Source organism: Mauremys mutica, chromosome 1 (assembly GCF_020497125.1).
Source record: "Mauremys mutica isolate MM-2020 ecotype Southern chromosome 1, ASM2049712v1, whole genome shotgun sequence".
NCBI lineage: Eukaryota > Metazoa > Chordata > Testudines > Geoemydidae > Mauremys > Mauremys mutica.
The window spans coordinates 246,936,599-246,957,085 of NC_059072.1; the positions used below are offsets into that span (position 1 = coordinate 246,936,599).

The window sequence follows — 20,487 nt, forward strand, 5'->3', positions numbered from 1 at the left end:
AATTTTCTCTTTAGAGTTGGTGACAGTTAAGTAGGGTACCAGATGCAAAGCAAAATGAGTTTAGGCAGAGGGTTCAGAAGTTGAACAGCAATGTCTTCAGGAGATCAGAGCCTTTATCTCAGTATCAGGATTAGTGAGAAGATAGAAGCTAAACTAGTGACTTACATGATACAGAATAGAAACAGCAACTGAAGTTATTTTGTTTAGAAACCTGCCTTGCACTACATGTCAAATACAGCTACTTAAGGTCTACTTAAACTAAAATTAATAGATCATTACAGAAGAGACACTTTTCCCCCCCTAAAATAAGGTATACTTTCCCTTATGAGAAACAAACACACTTTTACCTTAACCAAATTCTTTACTTATTCTCCTGCCCAGGAACACTACTATCTGAATTTAACAGATTCCTCTTTTTGTAGAAACTACTCTTTAAACCCTTCAGTAATAGCCACTCATTAGCAGCGTCTACTCCAGATCATTTGAGCTCCATCTAGATTATTAATGATTCAGTTACACAGCCACACCCCCCAAAATGATTAACTTGATTGTAGGGAGAAGAGAGAAACAACATAAACCTGTGAGGGGAAGATGTTTCTCTATTAGTTGATGAGTTAGTTAGGCCCTGATCCACAAAGACCTGAGTTAGGAGCCTAGGCTCTGGATGGGAAGCGATTGGTGCCTCAGAATGCAGACCACAGAAGCCAGCACACTAGTAGATGGGGAGCCACCTACACTAAGCAATGGAAGCTATTGATGAGCGTGTCTTAAGCCCTGCCCCTCTGACAGAGATAGGTGCCTAAATCCAGGCTACGAGGAAGCACCTATCTCTGCTAGCAATCCACAACAGGAACTTCTCTTCTGCACATGGGTGGCTAAGCCATTTCTTGTGAGAATGAGCTAGGCAAGCCCTTAATTCAACTCAAAACAACCTCATAACTTGTAGCCTATGAAACTTTGATGTGGGAGACTCTGGTTCAATTTTCCCCTCCCCTCGAGAGGGCAGAAGGATTTGAACAGGGAGAGGCTACCTCTTGGGAACAGTGCTCTAGTGACTGAGCTATGTGATATTCTGACATAGGGCTCCTTCAGTCTCTGCTGTTGCAGCTGTTCCACTTTATATAAATAACTAAAGTGTTTGGAGCAGCCGCACTGCATTCTGGGGCCCTCTGCCTCCAGAGATGCCTTAGCCACCAGGTTATGGCGTCATTATTTTTCCCTCACTCCCTCTCCTCCAATGACTTTTTAAATATTTATACATGGTGAAGCAGCAAAGAATCCTGTGGCACCTTATAGACTAACAGACGTTTTGTAGCATGAGCTTTCGTGGGTTATACCTGCCCCAGGAAATTTCCACCACTTGCATCCGAAGAAGTGGGTATTCACCCACGAAAGCTCATGCTACAAAACGTCTGTTAGTCTATAAGGTGCCACAGGATTCTTTGCTGCTTCTACAGAACCAGACTAACACGGCTACCCCTCTGATACTATACATGGTGAGACAGTTCCAAGAGGAGATACTGAGGGCTTCCCCTCCTCATCAGAATATCCCATAGCTCAGTGATTAGAATGCTCTCCTGAAAGATGGAAGACCCCTATTCAAAACCTTGCTCCCCATCAGGGAGAGGGGAAAATTGAACCTGGGTTTCTTGTATACCAGGTGAGTGCATTAACCACTGGGCTAAAAGTTATAAGGTTTGCAAGGGGAGCAGTGCCTCCTCTGGCCATATTTTGAATGGGTCCTGATCCTGTAGGTGGCATCTGAGCACAACTACTAGGTCAGGCAGCCCTCCTATCTCCACCCAGTTTGTGGATGGCTTAGGCAGGAGATAGGCAGCAGGGCACATGCCCAGAGGCAGAGGTAGATGCCTAGGGAACTTTCCCAGTGAAAATATAGGCACCAAGTAAATATTGGGCATAATGGCTGATCATTGTACAGGGATCAGCTGTAGCTGGAGGGGAGTTTTGTGGCTTGCGGTGGAACCTACAACTTGGATTTAGGTGCCTCAATCTGTTGTTGAGGCACCTGTGCCTTTTGTAGATCTGAGTCCTAACTGCTTTGTGTCCCATTTTTCCTATTTGTAAAATGAGTCTAATATATTATTACTCTACCTCGTGGGGTTGTTCTGAGCTCTGATTGGCTGATATTTTACAAAGGGCTTTGAGCTCTTCAGGTGGAAAGTGCTATATGAATGCTAAGTACTAGAAATGATTTTAAAAGTATCTAGAACATACCTAATAGCTTCCAAATTAAGAACCTTTATTTAATTCCTCAACAAACTCAGGGATAGTTTAGTGTTTCCACAAGAGCTGACTTTTTTAAAATGTTTGTGAATATCTATTAACATAAAAATGTTAATTTGCACAGACATGTCTAGATGCCTGTAGGTAGCTACTCTCACTCACAGCGAGGCACAGATTGGAATGAATAACCTATACCATATTCCTTTAAGATATCCAAGCCTAGGCAGACCCCGTCCCAACAACATAGTGCAATTTGAAGACTTAAGGCCTTAGAAATTTCTGCCCTGTTACATCTGTCTGTCTGTCAGTCATGGCCATGATTTTCATATTAATATATATGTAGTCATGACTTATGACATATTGGGTCTTTTGTTGTATGCAGTGTAGTTGTAGCCGCCCAAGACTACCTCACAGAAAACAATTTGTTTTCTTTAGTATTTTTACATAACATACTTTGCAAGGCAATCTGGGTTTTAGGCCTATTCTGATATCTCACTTCCTCTGGATTTACACCCATGTAATGAGGTCACTGTTTGCTATTGTTATTTTAAGTGCTTATACAGAGATATACACCTATCTCATAGAACTAGAGGGGACCTTGAAAGGTCATCCAATCCAGTCCAGCCCCCTGCCTTGACTAGCAGGACTAAGTACCATCCCTGACACATTTTTGTCCCAGATCCCTAAATGGCCCCCTCAAGGATTGAACTCACAATTCTGGATTTAGGAGGCCAATGCTCAAACCACTGAGCTATCCCTTATGATTGGGCCCAGGTAAAATACCCCCAAATCTATTCTCTCTCCATTACATACGACCTTTATAAATTTTATTTTCTCCCCTCCATACCTATTGCAACTGAGGTTTAGCACTAATTTCTCTTAATTGTCTCTGCTCCTTCCTTAAAATTTCCTCTTCATTTACAGGGATAAAACCAACACCTGTGAGGTTTTGCTCCAGTCACACGTTTTCATTTCACAAGGCCAAACCAGTCTCTGCCCCAGAGCGTTCAGATGTCTGAAGTTCTGTCTTTCAGAAGTGTTTTTGCCTCCCTTTGGTACCAGCACACTGTGATGTTCTGTACCCCATGGGAACACTCTACTCCCCCCATGTTCATCCTTATAATGTGATTGTGTGGTATCCAATGCAAAGTTTGTCATGCTGGGTATCTTCAGAAGGCTCATGTTGTAATGAGAATTGTTATGGTAATGTTATAGGTTGTAATTTCATGTATAGAGTTATGAGGCTGAAAATGTGTCCTCATGGCTTAAAGCAAGCCCAGGCAAAAACTCCCCAAGAGCAGAGGAGCAGTTCACACCTCCTTAGGGTATGGATGGGACAAACCCAGCCCAGCCTCACAGGAACAAAGGACATTGGCCTAGGCAACAACAAATGATCTATTGGACTCTCCAGTGAGTCACCTCCCTTCCTTTGGTCAGTTTGGGACCGTGATGAGGTAATGCTCATCTGATGCTGCGGGAGAGGGGGGGTGTAAAGCCACAAGGGAAGAAAGAACATGATCAAAGAGAAATATTTGCCATGCTCTTCTACCTCCATCTACAGCCATCACCACCAAGCAACTGAAGAGCCTGACTAAAGGGCAACCAGCCAGCCTGAGGTGAGAAGCATTTAAGTTTGTAAGGGCACTGACAGTGTTAAGATCAGCTTAGAATGCGTTTTGCTTTTATTTCATTTGACCAAATCTGACTTGTTATGTTTTGACTTATAATCACTTAAGATCTATATCAGAGGGGTAGCCGTGTTAGTCTGGATCTGTAAAAGCAACAAAGAATCCTGTGGCACCTTATAGACTAACAGACGTTTTGCAGCATGAGCTTTCGTGGGTGAATACCCACTTCTTGCATCTGAAGAAGTGGGTATTCACCCACGAAAGCTCATGCTGCAAAACGTCTGTTAGTCTATAAGGTGCCACAGGATTCTTTGTTGCTTTTAAGATCTATATAGTTAATAAGTGTATTTGTTTATTCTATCTGAAACACTGTGTTTGGTTTGAAGCATCACAGAAACTCCCCTTAGGATAACAAGCCTGGTACATATTATTTCTTTGTTAAAATTGATGAACTCCTATAAGCTTGCAGCATTCAGCAGAAATAACTGGATACTGCAAGATAGAGGTGCCAAGGGTTGTGTCTGGGACTGGAGATATTGGCTAGTGTCAGTCAGTTGCACAATCCAAGGAGCAACTTACATGCTAGAGGCTGTATGTGAACAGCCCAGGAGTGGGGGTTCTCACAGCAGAGCAAAGCTGGCTCCCAGAGTCAAGGATTGGAGTAACCTAGCAGATCACCAGTCCAGATAACAGCAGGGGAATGCCACACACACACACACACTCCTCTTCTCATCTTGAAAAAAAAAAATCACTGCAGCCCTCTTACACTTTCACCCACCTGCCACACCCCACACAACCTATAGGGGGGTTGCTGCTACACTCTCCCAGTCCAATGTATACTCTATGAAGGGAGGTAGTTAGCCAGGGGCACAGCTTCCTTTTCCCTCATATGTGCTACCTACATCTCTGTGGAGCCAGACTTAGGATCTTTTTTTAGAAAAAGGAAATTAAAGTTAAGTGAATAATCTAACTGATGCCACCCTCTGCAGGAGTCTGAGAGCAAACCTACCAGCTAGAACCTAAATTTAGCGAGTCACTTTCTCCCGTGGCTGCCTGAAGATGTTAGCAATGGAGTGAGTTATTTTTTCACACAACACTTTCAGAACAAAAGGTGTTAGTTTGTACTCTCTCCTGCCCTAGCCCCCCCAAAAAGAGTGGGTAGGGAAGTTTCATTTTAATTCAAAATTTGTCTGAGTTTAATACAAGAAGATTCACATTTTCTTTTTTTTTCAAAAAGCTTTGTCCCCATCATAAAGGAGATATGTTGGGCCAGCCTTAGCCTTTCACCTGTCTGCCTACCAGCCAGAGACCCTTGTTATTCTACAGCCACAGAAGTCAACCTGCACAGAATGTGGAGAGAAGATAGTGCAACCATAGTTTCGCAAAGGGAAAACAGGACACCACACAGGGCCAACCTGAGGCCCCTCCCCCATGAGCCATCCTCCATCCTATGCATGGGGCTGGCCTAAGTCCCCCCTTCCACCTGCCCGAGGCCTCTCTCTACCTCTGCACATGGGGCTGGCCCAAGACCTCCTGCCACCAGCCCATATGGCTCTGGCCCAGCCTGAGCTTCTCTCCTGAGTCCTCTCTCCCATGTAGGGCTGGTGTTGCCTCACCTCTCATCCCCCACCACACCCCACTTTTGGGGTGGGGGGTGGGAAGTGCATTTGATGATCAGTTGGCAAGAGCAGACAGGCAAATGCCTGGTTTTGCCAAAAGAGACAGGGCAGCCAGGATAGGGCTTTAGGGTCTGTCCTGGCCAAAACAGGACATATGGTCACTCTCAGGGAAGAGCATGGAGACCTCATGCTATTACCCAGCATGAATTACATGAAACAAGCATAAGTTTCTCTTTTCTCATTCACTCCACTTCTGTGAAGCAACAACAAAAGAGCTATCTGGGGTCACACCAAAGGTCCCTCAAGCCCAGCATCTTGTCTTTCTGATCATGTGCAGTGCCAGGTGCTTCAGAGGAAGTGAGAAGAAGAGAGCAATTTCAGGTGATCCAGCCCCTCTTGTCCAGCCTCAGCTTCTGCCAGTTGGAGGTTTAGGGACATCCAGAGCACAGGCTGCATGCCTGACTAGCTTAGCTAATGAGAGAGACACACAAGGTGACTGAGGTGATATCTTTTATTGGACCAACCTCTGTTGGTGAGAGAGAGATGAGCTTTCAGGACAGAGCTCTTCTTCCAGTCTGGGAAAAGTACTCAGACTATCACAGCGAAATGAAAAGTGGAACAGATAGATTATGTGCTAAGGGACAATTTAATGTGAAGTAACCTGTTACCACCTGTGCAGTCATAGGATAAAAGCACACCAAGTCCTAGTCCACTACACTATATAGTTAGGCCGCTTCCATTCAAACCAGAGTTTTAGGTTTGATGTGACAGTCCAAATCCTGGGTAAAGGCTGTACTAGCTAAGTGGGAAAATCCAGCTATTCAACCAGAGCAGCATCACAACTGACCTCTGTGGCCCAGAGGAAAGACTTTCCTTGCATTTGAGGTATACATCACGCAGCCAAAAGGCCAAACCATGGCCGGGAGCTTGCCATCCTGACTAACTGGTGGTGGTTGAAGGAAGAAAATGATCTGGCCCAAAATAGCTAAAAACATAAATATGGGGTGGCTCCTGCCATAGGTGAGTACAGAGCGCTGCAATGGACATCAACTGCCAAAAGGTAGTAAAAAAAAAAATAAAAAAAATTACAGAGCTTTATATTTAATTCATCATCATACCTTTTAGACAGTGTCTCTGAAGAGAGAACTACCCATTGCTGATCCATTAAAAAAACCAACCAACCAAACACACAATGGCTTTTAGCTGATCAGGGAGTAATAAATCCCTTCTACAATGTGCATGACCATTAAAGGTCTAGGACTCAACTTCTCCATTACAAGTTAATATATGAAGATGGATTTGTCATTATTTTAGCATGTAAAAGCAGAGGTCTTCCATTTCCCTTCATCCCTCCCCACTACAGAGGCCTCTCACTTTCATTACATCCATAGATGCAAAGAATCTATGCTCTCCCCACACTCTTCTTTTTGGAGATTTAGTTAGACCTTGGAGTCTAACACAGGCTCGGAGGCCAGGCTAGCTTGCCTCTGAGCATGCTTGCTTTCAAAGTGCTAAAGAAGCATGTTTATTGTTTAAGAGCTGCAAGCTAGACTTTTCCTGGAGAAAGTTCATTCTCCCTTCTCCCTGAAGGGAAATAATAGATCGAGTCAACTGCTGAATTCTAGAAAGTTTATTACAAACATCTAAAAGACACACAAACATTAAAACAAGTCACCCTGAGTAATATTTAGCAGTGTTAGCATATATAGAGCATTGATAAACACGAGTCAAAGGAAAGGCAGGAGTAAGTCAGTGGTTACTGGATTCTTCCTGGGAAGCAGTAGCATCCCCTCTTGGTAAAGGATCTTTAAGAGTTTTCTTGGGAAGAAGCTGGGAAAGGATGTTGGGCATAACTCCTCCTTCAGCAATGGTCACATCGGCAAACAGCTTGTTCAGCTCTTCGTCATTCCTCACGGCCAGCTGGATGTGTCGTGGCCCAATCCTGCTTTTCTTGTTTTCACGGGCAGCATTTCCTGACAGTTCCAATATCTCAGCAATCAGATATTCCAGCACGGCCGCCAGGTAAACAGGAGCGCCAGCACCTATTCTCTCAGCATAGTTCCCTCTTTTGAGAAGCCGGTGGATACGACCTACTGGGAATTGCAGACCAGCCTTCGCTGACTTTGTTTTTCTTGATAGAACTGTAGGTTTTACGGCCATCACATTTTTCTTTCCACGTCCAGACATTCTAATAATCAAACCAGAGAAGCAGAACTATGTTAGGACTTCGTGACAGCATTAGAGTGCTTGAGCTACAGCTATACAAGAAGAGCCAAAATGGTAGCAAGGTTAAATATACCCTCCCACACCTAGATTTATTCACAAACTCACAAGTAAAGAGAGCCCCTCCCTGCAAAAACTCACCTAGATAATTCCCTAATAATTTCTTCATCTTGAAATACAGCTCACCACCAGTAATTCTCTCTTTAAGCCATCTCTCTCATACAACAGGTTTTGTTTAAATTTGGTGAATCGTTTTCTCCTATGCCTGCCTTAAGTTAACAAGGAAGCTAATCAATAGTCTACCCAGAAACCACTTTTCTAGAACAATTTTGGTTCCCCTTGCCAAGAGAAGGGCCATGTGTCACCATTCACTCTGTTTGTACTGCACAGGAGCAGATTTTTTTTTTTTTTTAAACTCAGAAAATAGCTGAGGAATATTTTGCTCTCCTATACAGATGCAGCATCTTTAAGCTTATTTTCTGCTTCAGAGCAACCAAGCCTATTCTTAAGGGACACAAGTAGGGTCTTACCAGCCACATTCAAGTGCCAAGAACTCCTATAACAACTTCTTAAGCAGTGTATTCTTAAAATGCTCCCACTAGTTTTTTCACAGGACAGTGGGTGTTTCATGGGGGATTTTTCTGCTAAAGGAAGATACCACTAGGCTCCCTAAGGCTGTTTTATTTAAAAAATAAAGGCTAAACAAATACCTTCAAGAACCCTAAAGTAGAAGATAGTGGATTCTACAACATAAAATAGTAAGAGTAAGGAGTCATGAGATGGTCAGACTTTTATTTCTCTCAGACCACAAGCATCAGTAGGTAGTACTCTTCATAGTTTTTACCTTCTCAGTAGATACTAACTAACTAGTTTTCATCCACAGTTAATGCAGGATATATTAGCATTCAGAGGTCATCAATTTAAAACAGAGCTATTAAAACTCTTCTGTGTAGTACAGGTGAAAGGCAGAGTACAGTATGAAAAACAAACTGATATTAAGTCTAGGATTCACAATTGTGTGAAGAGATCTCAAGGGAGATTACAAAAACCACACAACACACATGTCTATTAGGCTAGGAAGAAACAGTAAGGCCAACTAAGCAGCCCTACATAGTTACATATAGAGTCAAGAAAAATCCTAGAGATGAACTAAAGACATAAGTTCTACATTACACACAACTACTAATACCCAGTATTATTAATTATTATTCTTCTTTTCCAAAACAATGCTTTCTCTGAAATACAGTATCTTCATCTTTTAGGTATATACCTTAACTAAAAATCAAGACAAACATCCCATTACCTTCAATAAACCTTACTTTATCCTATCCTAAGCTTATGAGTCAGTATATCCAGCAAACTCTTCTTCTAAAAGAAGCTAGCTCCCTTCTTTTTAACTTCTCAGCAGTAGCCATCTTATTAGCAGCTTTTATTCTAGATCAGCTGACCACCTGGATTATTGATGAGCCATTCACACCCCCCACAAACTAGTAAACTTTATTATGGGTGAAAGCAAGAAATCTATTACAAACACCTGAGAGGTGCAGGAAGTTTCTTTTATCTTATCTGAATTAAGACTGGAAATAAGGGTGAACTGTCTCCAATTGGTTTTTAGAGGAAGTCAATAAACTGGTAGTGACACCACTTGTTTGTTAAAGGGTATAAAAAGAAAAATCTTAACAGGTCCATTGCAAATACCTGCCTGACAATGTTGAAGGTGACTAACATGGGTCTCAGCACCCTTAAATTTAACCTGTTTGTAAGTACCTTGATCAAATACTTATAAAATGTTTTGTTATTGTTTGAATGCAATAAATTGCTCATTATTTAGGCATGTTTAGACCAACTGCATAAAGTACTATTTGGCCTTTGGATTTAATAAAGGAATTTATGGTAAAATTGGTGTTTGGTGATTTCTCATAGTACTAATTTCAAATATTATTAGAAATTCCAACAATCCATTTGTCTGAATTGCCATTAAAACTGCAGGTCAGGTTGCATACCTAGGCCCTCTAGCCTGGATGTATAAAGGGGTTTGGATGTTGCAATACTCAGCATTGCAATGCCTCATTTTTAGGCACTTTGAAAATCATGGGCTCTACAAAGCTTGATTTAGGTCCCTATGCTCCCTGTTCCTTGGCACCTGTCTCTCTCCAAGCATTATATAGGATCTACAAAAGCCAGCACAGTAAGTAGGGAGCAGCCCATGATAGACTATGGCAGATGCTGATGATGGGAGTGTATCCTCACCCACCACCCCTCAAGAGTTTGGTATTTAAGTCAAGGTTGGAGGGACGTGCATAGGGCCTATGAGAATGAGGTAGGGTACCTGCCTCAGACCACAGAAAGACAGGGATAGTATGGACAAGGCATAAATCTCCCTTAAAATCGTTAATCCAGTGATTTTGCTTCTTGTACTAGCCTCAGAGGCTTAAATTGCAGCAAGGATGGGTGGGGCTTAGGTTGGAGATTGGGGAGAAACTTCCTAATTATCAGGCTGGTTAAGCATGGGAATAAATTGCCTAGGGAGGTTGTGGAATCTCCATCACTGGAGGTAAAGAGCAGGTGAGACAAACACCTGTCAGGGATGGCCCAAACTGGGGTTGCCGCTTGTGTAGGGAAAGCCCCTGGCAGGCTGGGCCGGTTTGTTTACCTGCCCTGGCCACAGGTGTGGCTGATTGCAGCTCCCACTGGCTACGGTTAGCTGCTCCAGGCCAACAGAAGCAGCAGCTAGTATGTCCCTTGGCCCACACCACTTCTAGCAGCTCCCATTGGCCTGGAGCAGCAAACAGCAGTCCATGGGAGCTGTGATCGGCTGAACCTGTGGATGCAGCAGGTAAACAAACTGGCCCAGCCCACTATGGTGCTTACCCTGGTGAGCCGCGTCCCAAAGGTTTCTGACCACTGAGATAACTTAGTCCTGCCATGAGTTCAGGGGACTGGTTTAGAAGACCTCTTGAGGTCCCTTCCAGTCCTATGACTCTATGGCTGTGGCTACACTTAGCACTTCAAAGCGCTGCCGCAGTAGCGCTTTGAAGCGCTAAGTGTAGTCAAAGCGCCAGCGCTGGGAGAGAGCTCTCCCAGTGCTCTCCCAGCGCTGTCCGTACTCCACCTCCCTGTGGGGAATAACGGACAGCGCTGGGGCTTTGACCACACTGGCGCTTTGCAGTGCCGCAATTTGCAGCGCTGGAGAGGGTTGTGTTTTCACACCCTGCTGCAGCGCTGCAAATTTGTAAGTGTAGCCAAGCCCTATAATGAGGGTACGCACATGAGATATGGAAGACTGCAGTTCTATTCTCCCTCTCTGCCAAATGAAAAGGGATTTGAACAGGGAATTGACTCCCACTCCAGTGTGTGCCCTAACACTGGACTATAAAGTCATTCTTCTTTTGTCTTTTCTCCAATAAAGTGGAATGGTTTCAACAAGAGAGTGAGGGAATACCCCCTGCTGCCACCCCCACACCAGACTGCCCCATAGCCCTTCTTAACTGAGAGATGATAGATATATTCCTCTTCTTAGGCAGAGAGGGGAATTGAATCAGGGGGTTCTCACAGCCCAAATGAAAATCTCAACTACTGGGCTAAAGGTAAAAAGAGAGGCTTCTTCACCCAGCCATTTTCTGTGAGAGGCCTATAATCACCCTTACTGGATTGAGCCCTGCTGGTAAGATGTTCCTCTGCCCATCTTCTCCTGGTTTCAAGGCTGTGTTGGGCCTTAAGCTTTGGATAGGCACCCAGATGCCTACCTGAGGCCAGAGTGTGCAACCCCAGAGGCAAAAAGTGAGGCACTGAGGAGACTTTTATGGCAAAAATGTAGGGGCCAAGTTAGTTTAAACACCTACAAGGTTCAGCAGCAGCCAACTGGGGCGTTTGTGGCTCACAATGGTGCATAAAACTAGGACTTAAGCACCTAATTCTAGGTTTTAGGCACCTAAGTTCCTTTGTGGATCTGGCCTTCACAGACTCCCAGCATAGCACAAACTGGATCCAGCAACTAAGGCCTCGGTTCTGCAAACATGTTGGAATTGGTGGTAATATCTGAAATTATTTATATTGATATGGGAAACCCCCAAAATACTAATTTAACCATAAATTCCTTTATTAAATCCAAAGGCCAAATGGTACTTTATACACGTACTCTAAACATGCCTAAATAATAAGCAAATTTACTACATCCCAACAGTAACAAAATATTTATATTTAAAAAATCAACAACAGACATTGTCAGTCAGTTTACAACAAACAAGAACTGTGAAAGATTACAAAACTCAAGCCAAAAGTAGTCAAGCATTGACCCCTGTTCTGGCTTCTTTTGCCTTTCCATTGGCCACAGCTGAGAATAAACCAAAATGTCTTAAATGGAACAAACTGTTTCTTCACGTTTGTTCCTTTTAAGACATTTTGGTTTATTCTCAGCTGTGGCCAATGGAAAGGCAAAAGAAGCCAGAACGGGGTCAATGCTTGACTACTTTTGGCTTGAGTTTTGTAATCTTTCACAGTTCTTGTTTGTTGTAAAATATTTATAAGCATTTGACCAAGGTACTTACAAATAGGCTAAACCCAGCGGTGCTTAGACCCATATTGGTCAGCTCCAGGGTGGTCAGGCAGGTGTTAGCAATAAACCCTTTAGGAGTTTACTTTTTATACCCTTTAACAAAGAAGTGATGTCATTGGCAGTTACTGACTTCAGCTAAAAAACAATTGAACACAGTTAACCCTTATTTCCAGTTTTAATCCAGCTAAGATTTACAACCTCTTTTTTTTACCAAGGCCTTTCTTCCACTCCAGCTTGCTATCCAACAGTTTTCCCATTGCTCCTGGGTTCACACAGGTTGTAACACTGGTGTGTGGGTTGGGGAAGAGTTGGGTTAGCTCATTTTAAGACAGATTCTCTGTTTGATTTAAAACCATCTGCAGTCACACCTAGCGGTCAGAAGCCTTCTTTTCAGAAACTTCCCCTTATCTCTTTAGTTATTCTTTGCACCAGACATCCTCTCTACTTTATTCTTCTGGCCTTAATACTTATTATTTCTAAGGCCTTCCTTCTACTTGCTAGTCAGGTCCTTTCTTTACAACACATATGTATTTCCTTAACCACATTTAAGCTAATTTTAATTCTTTATTTTTATACGTATCCTACAACATGTATGCACTTCATGCATATGAACCCCAATCCTGCAAATCCTTGTGTATGTGGTTAACTTTACTATTGTAGTAGCCCCATTGAAATCAAAGAAACGACTTATAATAGTAAAGTTACACACATGCATACATTTTTGCAGGATTGAGGCCTAAACTAGGTTAGAAAAGGGCATAGTGATTATTTCAACAAATAAACACAGAAATGCTGAAAATGAAGACTGGATTTATTGCAAGGATTTCAATAAAAAAAATCAATCAATAAAAATTGTTGATATTTTCCAAATCAGTAATCTCAATCTCTGAAGTGTTCCTCTCTCCTCCTCATAATCTTGTTATGTCTTTTGGAGCTGATTAATGCCAGAGGTGTCATTTCCTCTGGATTAATTGTCCTGAAAGAAGTGTTAATGAGCTGGTCCTTGCTTAAAAACAAGAGGCATAGCCAAAGTCTAGAAGGACAGGAGTCTTAAATACACATTAGAATTTTTTGCATGGGGAAAAAAAGTATGAAAAGGTAAATTATTGGCTTACAATATTTTAAATGTACTGTAATCCACTGATGTCTTAGTAGGTGATGCTTTTAATGTAAAGGACTTTTTCCTTCTAAGAGTGGACTTTTATTCTCTACTACTACACATATGTGAAATGTCACAAAGAAACACTAAAGCTTTTTTACTTGGGTGTAAGTACAGACCTGCACTTCACTAAATGTAAGTGAGAAGCTAGGGGAAGTAATAAATCAAATGAACAGAGAATTGGAAGGGGTCTTTCCTCTACCATTTTGAAATACTAAGTATAATTTCCTGCTCTTGGGAAAAATCTTAAAGGGAATTTATATTAGATGTTCTCACACACTGTTTTCCTCCTGAGGATCTGTTGGAGGTAGTGATGGTGAGCAGGGAAGAGTGTGGTAGAGTTCTTGAATGTAGGGGCAACTAAGAGAATCAGATGCTAGACCCACACGGGAAAAAACAGTTCAGTTCTCAGACTAGCTCTGTTATAAGCTTATGACAGGTCTAAGCTGTTATTGCTAACAAGAAAGGCAGGAGATGCTTTGGGAAGTGATACTTCTCTGTAGCACTAGATCTGTGTAAATTTATGAATGTATATCTCCATAAAAATGAAGCTGGTGACATGTCAGAATGGTTAAATGTGGTATGTTGCTAAAATATCCCCTATGCTGAACAGTCAATATAATTAAATAATTACTGACCTACTTTTAAGTACTTGTGTATATAGAGCTGGCTGGAGAACCATTCTGTTTTGTGAAAAATATTGAGGTTTTGGAATTGTTTTTGTTCTCCATCAGAACAAAAATGAGACCTTTCAAAACTTTTTGCCAAAAAAATAGACACCCCTCCCCCCGAATAGCCAGTCACTCAATGATTAGGGCTCTCAGTTGGGGATGTGGAACTTCAGGTTTAAGTCCCTATTCTGTATGATTCAGAGCAGACACTTGAACCTAAGTCTCCTACACCCCACGTAAGTACCCTAAACACTGGGCTGTTGTAGAGTTTTTCACTTTCTCTTCCTAGTTTTGGCCAGAAACACTCCATCCTGGATCTGAGAAACCTTCCCAAAAAGGCTGGTTGAAACCAATATGTTTCCACTAAAAGTTTTGGTTCTGACAGTCTGAGAGTTGTTTATGTATTTATTTATTTTTCTATGCCACCTAGTCCTACAGAACTCAACCTAAGACTGGATAATGGAGACATTATCAATTTACCACTCTCCTGGTCTCCAAGCAGACAGCAGAGCTTTCCCATCAAAGTAGTGAGCAACTGGCCTGCACCTGAACAGAGCTAGAATTCAGAAACTCAGAATTTCTGTTTCATGTGAAATCCTGAAATTTGGTTTTGTTCCAAATTGGAATGAAAACAAAATTTCTGAATTTCCTGCAAAACAAATTTTTTTTTTGAAAAAATATTTTGGGTCAATTGAAATGTTCAATTTCAATTTTTAAAAGAAAAGTTGTTTTGAAATGACAACATAGAAATGCTTAAAAAAAAACATTTTGTCAAACATTCCCATGGAAAAATTAGATAGAAAAACATTTCATTGGGAAAGTATTTTAGCCAGCTCTACTCCTGAACTCCCTAGGTTTCCAACTCACCTTAAGAGAACAAGCTACACAAGTACAAGGCCAAGGTGCCACTGAGTTAGTGCCACAGTATAATCCACTGTTGTCCACTACCATTGACACCTTGACCCCAAACCATGCACTCACCACTTACCACACCCTGACCAAGAAAATCACTGTGGCTCATACAGATGAGCTATGGCAGATGGAGTGCACAAGCAGAACATTAGAACGCCAATGGTCCAAAAATAATTCTCTCTGACAGACTGGTATTTATCTAGTGCTATGTATAACTACAGCAGTCTATCAGTGAAGAAAAATTGTAAGGATACTGACTGGGATTTTTATTAGCTTTTCTTCTACTGTACTTTTATCAAAAATGTAAATCTTATGGGCATGATGCTTTGAATGATGAGATTTCACCAACTCCCCCACCCAACTGAGTAAAAATGTCATCAACTGGCAAAAAGACCAACAGAAAAACTGTGCTTAGAAGGAAAACAAAGTCATCTACAGCTGGTCTACAATTCCCAGTGGGTCGTGTCCACCGGCTTCTCAAAAGAGGGAACTATGCTGAGAGAATAGGTGCTGGTGTTCCGGTCTACCTGGCGGCTGTGCTGGAATATCTGACTGCTGAAATACTGGAACTGTCAGGAAATGCTGTCTGTGAAAATGAGAGTCAAGATTTTACCATGACACATCCATGTGGCCAGGAGGAACGATAAAGCGCTGAACAGGCTATTTGCAGATGTGACCATTGCAAGGGGAGGAGTTTTGCCCAACATTCTTGCCCAGCTTCTTCCCCGGAGAATTCCTAAAGATCCTTCAACAGAAAAGAAAGCTGTTCCTTCCCAGGAAGAATCCAGTAATGACTGACCCAGAGAAAATGTACGTTTCCTCCTCGTCTCCAGTTCTTCATCAACATGTTAATGTTGTTAATCAATGTGTTGTGTGCGCAAATTGCTGTTAAATATTCAGACTGTTTATCTTAAGGTGTGGGCTTATTAACTGTTCAAATAAACTTAATTCCAATCTACTATCTGATTCTGTTCTCCTGCCCATTAATTCAGTAACATTTTCCCAGGAAAGTGTTTTAAGCTTGCAGTTTTTAAACAATATGAACTTCTCTCTTTAATGCTACTGAAGCAATTATACTAGGAGTAGGGCTAGCCTGACTGACCTCACTATCTATTTTGTACTGCAGACAGGGCTTAAATTCAGCTGGAGCTGTCCGGAGCAGAGCTCCGGTAAATCTTTTCAAACCCGCGGGGCTGAAGCCCCAAGCCCCCCCATCCCCCTCCCTCCCTCCCGAGCTGAAGCCCTGAGTTCCAGTTTTGAGTAGGCTGGTAACTGTGTAAGAACTTCTGCTCCCATTGTGTACCTAATCTGGGAAACCGGTAGTTATTACTAATTTGAGGGGGGTGCCTGGGAGATTGGAGGCTTATCTGTATCTACCACATTTCTCAGGCCACATTACATATAGACAGCCTATCAGAGAGGCTGTGGGCAGTGCCACTGCCATATAATGTTGCCCACTGTTAAAAGCAGCAAAGTATTACCTGTTACAATGAAGGATGGTCCTGGCACTTCCAAACTAGGAACCGAAAACCCAGAGAAATGGGTGGCCTGATTTTGCTCTAACTTAATTGATTTCAGTGGGGATTCTTCCTGATTTATATCTGAATCAAAGGCCCTGGGCCTCTTACTGTAGTTACAGTAGCAGAACAAAAGTAGGGTTGGTGGGAATCAAATATAAAAAAGGGATATTGTGAACAGCCTCCCTGACATACTTTAGAATCGCCCATGCATCAGAAATGATGTCAACCACTCTGCTTTGATATTATTGAAGTTGCTTTCCATGCTACTTAAGCCTGGTCTAAACATGAAGTTGCATCTGTTTAACTAAAAGTGCGGTTTAAAATAATCTGTTCCCCTGTGTGGACACACATTTATATCAGATCAAAACTGGCTTATGTGTGTACACACAGATTTGCACCTATTTCAGTTGGTGCAACTTGTGTGTAGACAAAGCCTAAGTAAATCCAGACAACCTCTGCTTTTCCCAGGTGAGAACTTTATTTCCATCTGGACCAGTGCAAAATACAACCATCAGCCATGACTGACTATTCCACCTTCTCACAGCATGTGGTTGGACATCCCGAGACATCAGGTGTAAGTCTTCAGCTCTAATGGCCTGACTGGGAAGCCTTGAAGGTATTGATTGCTGGATTTGGGAATAAGTAGTCATTTCACAGAACAAACAAAAGGGGAAACAAACAATGGCCCAGGTTTTGTTTTTCCTCCATTACTGATCACTTTCCCAGCTTGCAATCCATTTACTTTGCGGTTGCACCTGGCCAAGGACCTCTGTCTCCATCCAGTTGATGTTGACCCATCTCCAGGTTGGAATGAGGAAAAAATACAGCAGCTAGACCACAGGACTCCTTCTCATCTGTCCCAGCATGCTCTCCATGTGCCAAGTTTCCTGCGAGTCTAAAGCAATAGACTGGTTCCAGTCTGATTACCCATTTTGCCTCTTCAATAAATAGTATTTCCCTGCTCATGACATGAGGGCAACAAAGGACCCTGTCTGGGCCCAACATCACTGAAGGCAGAGCCAGCACCTATGGCTGGAAGATAGGGGACAAGTTTGCATTGACTACAGTAAACCACAGCCTTTTGGCTCAATACAACTGAGGACTGGAGGAAGCTGGTAGCTGTACAACTCAGGCACTGTTGTCACTGGGTGGATGGTTTAGATCCAAATGTAAGGAGTCGGCTTTTTGAAAAGTCCTCCTCCACCCTGAATAGCAGGCATCAATAACTATAAAATCTCTAAAACCAAACACTTACATTTCCCCTTTCTAAGGAGACAGGTGAGAAATAAAATCTTCATGGGTAAACTTTCATGCTACTGCTTTCGTTAATGTGCATGGCACTTAGGTACCAAAGAGATCGTTGCTTTAGGAATACTTTAGATATATAGAAAAACACAGGGTTTCAATAACTAGGAGAGGGGTGCCAGGGTGCTTGCCATCAGTTCTGGGGGGGAAGATCAAAATGTTTTATCCATCCTGTAACTTACAAAGGGTCAGATGCATTTTCATACAATCTGATAAAAAGTACCATTTTCTGAATGCAAAGTTCATCTGAAATTAATATTTTAAAATTAAGTTTTCAACAAAAATATTGCCAGATTCTAAAATATAAATGAATCAGCAGGTGCTGTTCTACGGAGCTTCAGCACATCAAAGGCATATCATTACATGCATGTTTGGTAATATGCATATTACTATTTATTATTTTATCATGTCAGAGGCCTCACTGTGCTGAGCACACATGAAAACATAAGAAAAAGATGGTCCCTTCCCCAAAAAGCATACAATCTAAGGCCCCAATCCTACAAACGTGTGTATAGTTCTATTCACGTGAGTGGTCCCTCTGAAGTCAAGACAACTGATGGTCCTGATCCTGCAACCAGCTTTGAAGAGATGGATCTTTGAGCTCATATGGAACCCCAGAGACATATGTCTGTGCATACCCAGTTGCAGGATTGGGGCCAGTAAGAGTATAGTTAAGCATGGGAAGAAACGTTTGCAGAATCTGTGCCTTAGTACCCTGAAGTTATTTTAGCACCAAATACATCTGTGTGAGTAAACCTCTATTCTCACGTGAAGCCCAATGGAAATCAATGAGCTTTGCACTGGAACAGGGAGCCCACCCATCTAGATACAGCTGCAAGACTGCAGTCTTATCCTTGATTTAATTGCCTTTTATTGTTATAGGAAGAATCAGTAGTAGAGGGAAGCAAAGAAGCACTACAACATCTCGCATTTGAGGTTCTTTATTTAATTGGAACATTCTTGTTTTTATTTTAAACTGGAATTTTTTGATAATTCCTTTTGGTATATTTTCAACATTTCCACATTTAGCATTTTTCCTGTAAGATAAATAACAAGTACACAGATTCAACTTGTTATCAAAGACTTTAACATGAAAATTTGAGCTTTTCCTAGCTGGTAAAATGTAGGGTTATGTTTCCACAACATTCCCATATAGTAAACACATAGACCCCAATCCTGCAAACACTTATGCAGGCGAGCAACTAAAAGACCATACGAACTTTGATACTTGAACTAAGCAGGAGAGGAAAAACACATTGACAACTCAAAATTAAAATAATAGAACCCCTAGATTTTAATACCAGAGGAAACTAATTGTGATCATCTACTCTGACATCCTGCATAACATAGGATATTATTTTATTAATTCCTGTTTCAAGTCCAATAGCAGTGGTAGAACTAGAGCATATCTTTTAGAAAGATAGACACCTTGACCTAAAAATTTCCAGTGATTATGAATTCACCATGACCTTTGGTAAGCTGTTCTGCTGGTTAATTATCCTCACTGTTAAAATATATATACACCTTTTACATAGTCAGAATGTGTCTAGTTTCAATTTCTAGTCAGTGGATCATTTATACCTTTTGCTATGTTTCTAGTGGGGTCTTGCAGGGGTTGGTTCTTGGCCCTACCATATTTAACATTTTTATCAAAAACTTGGAAAAAACATAAAATCATTGCTGATAAAGTTTGCAGATGGCACAAAGATTGGGACAATAGTAAATAAGTGAAGTACTGGGAACAGGCAAACGCTACATTTCAGTATAGCTGAATGTAAGTTACATACATCTAGGAACAAAGACTGTAGTAGGCTGTGCTTACAGGATGAGGGTCTCTATTGTGGGAAGCAATGACTCTGAAAAAGACTTGGGGATCATAGTGGATAATCAGCTGAACATGAGCTCCCAGTATCATTCTGGCCAAAAGGGCTAATGTGATGTATAAACGGGAATATTGAGCAGGTGTAGAGAGGTTAGATTATCTCTGGATTTGGCACTGGTGCAGCCACTGCTGAAATACTGTGTACAGTGCCCAGAATTCAAGAAGGATGTTAAAAAGTTTGGGAGAAGAGCCACTTGAATGACTGGAAGATTGGAAAGCCATATAGTGAGAGACTCCAGGAGCTCAATCAATTTAGCTTAACAGAGAGAAGGTTAAGGACTGACGATCATATTCTGGAAGTATGGGGAAAGGAAATTTGATAAGAGGATTTAACAGTCTAGCAGACAAAAGGTATAAATGATAAATCTAGGGGTCTATTATTTTAAACTTTGAGTTGTCAATGTGTTTTTCCTCTCCTGCTTAGTTTAAGTATCAAAGTTCTTACGGTCTTTTAGTTGCTTGCCTGCATAAATGTTTGCAGGATTGGGGTCTGTGTGTTTACTATATGGGAATGTTGTGGAAACATAACCCTACATTTTACCAGCTAGGAAAAGCTCAAATTTTCATGTTAAAGTCTTTGCTATATTGAATCTGTGTACTTGTTATTTTTAATTTTAATTAATTTAATGGGTGCCATGCTGATTTCGGTATCACTCCGTCTTATTAATCCAGATGTTCTATTCTACCAGTCAAATGCCTTACAGATGTCTAGGTATTTTACATTAACAGTATTATCTTTTTAAATCAAACTTCTAATCTCTTCAAAAAA

General features: G+C 41.6%; 1 protein-coding gene across 2 annotated transcripts; it reads right to left on the bottom strand.

The window, feature by feature from the left end:
* Window positions 1–7,106: 7,106 nt before the first annotated feature.
* On the bottom strand, window positions 7,107–9,175 carry LOC123364117 (histone H2A-beta, sperm-like). 2 transcript variants are annotated; one of them, XM_045005940.1, is made up of 2 exons: window positions 9,018–9,175; window positions 7,107–7,679 (listed from the first exon to the last, which is right to left on the bottom strand). In XM_045005940.1, the coding sequence occupies exon 2, from the start codon at window positions 7,676–7,678 to the stop codon at window positions 7,241–7,243; it is 438 nt and encodes a 145-aa protein (XP_044861875.1). In that variant the 5' UTR covers window position 7,679; window positions 9,018–9,175; the 3' UTR covers window positions 7,107–7,240. The 2 variants fall into 2 exon arrangements, with proteins under 2 accessions (XP_044861875.1, XP_044861885.1); XM_045005950.1 differs by lacking the exon at window positions 9,018–9,175 and adding an exon at window positions 7,856–7,983.
* Window positions 9,176–20,487: the final 11,312 nt, after the last annotated feature.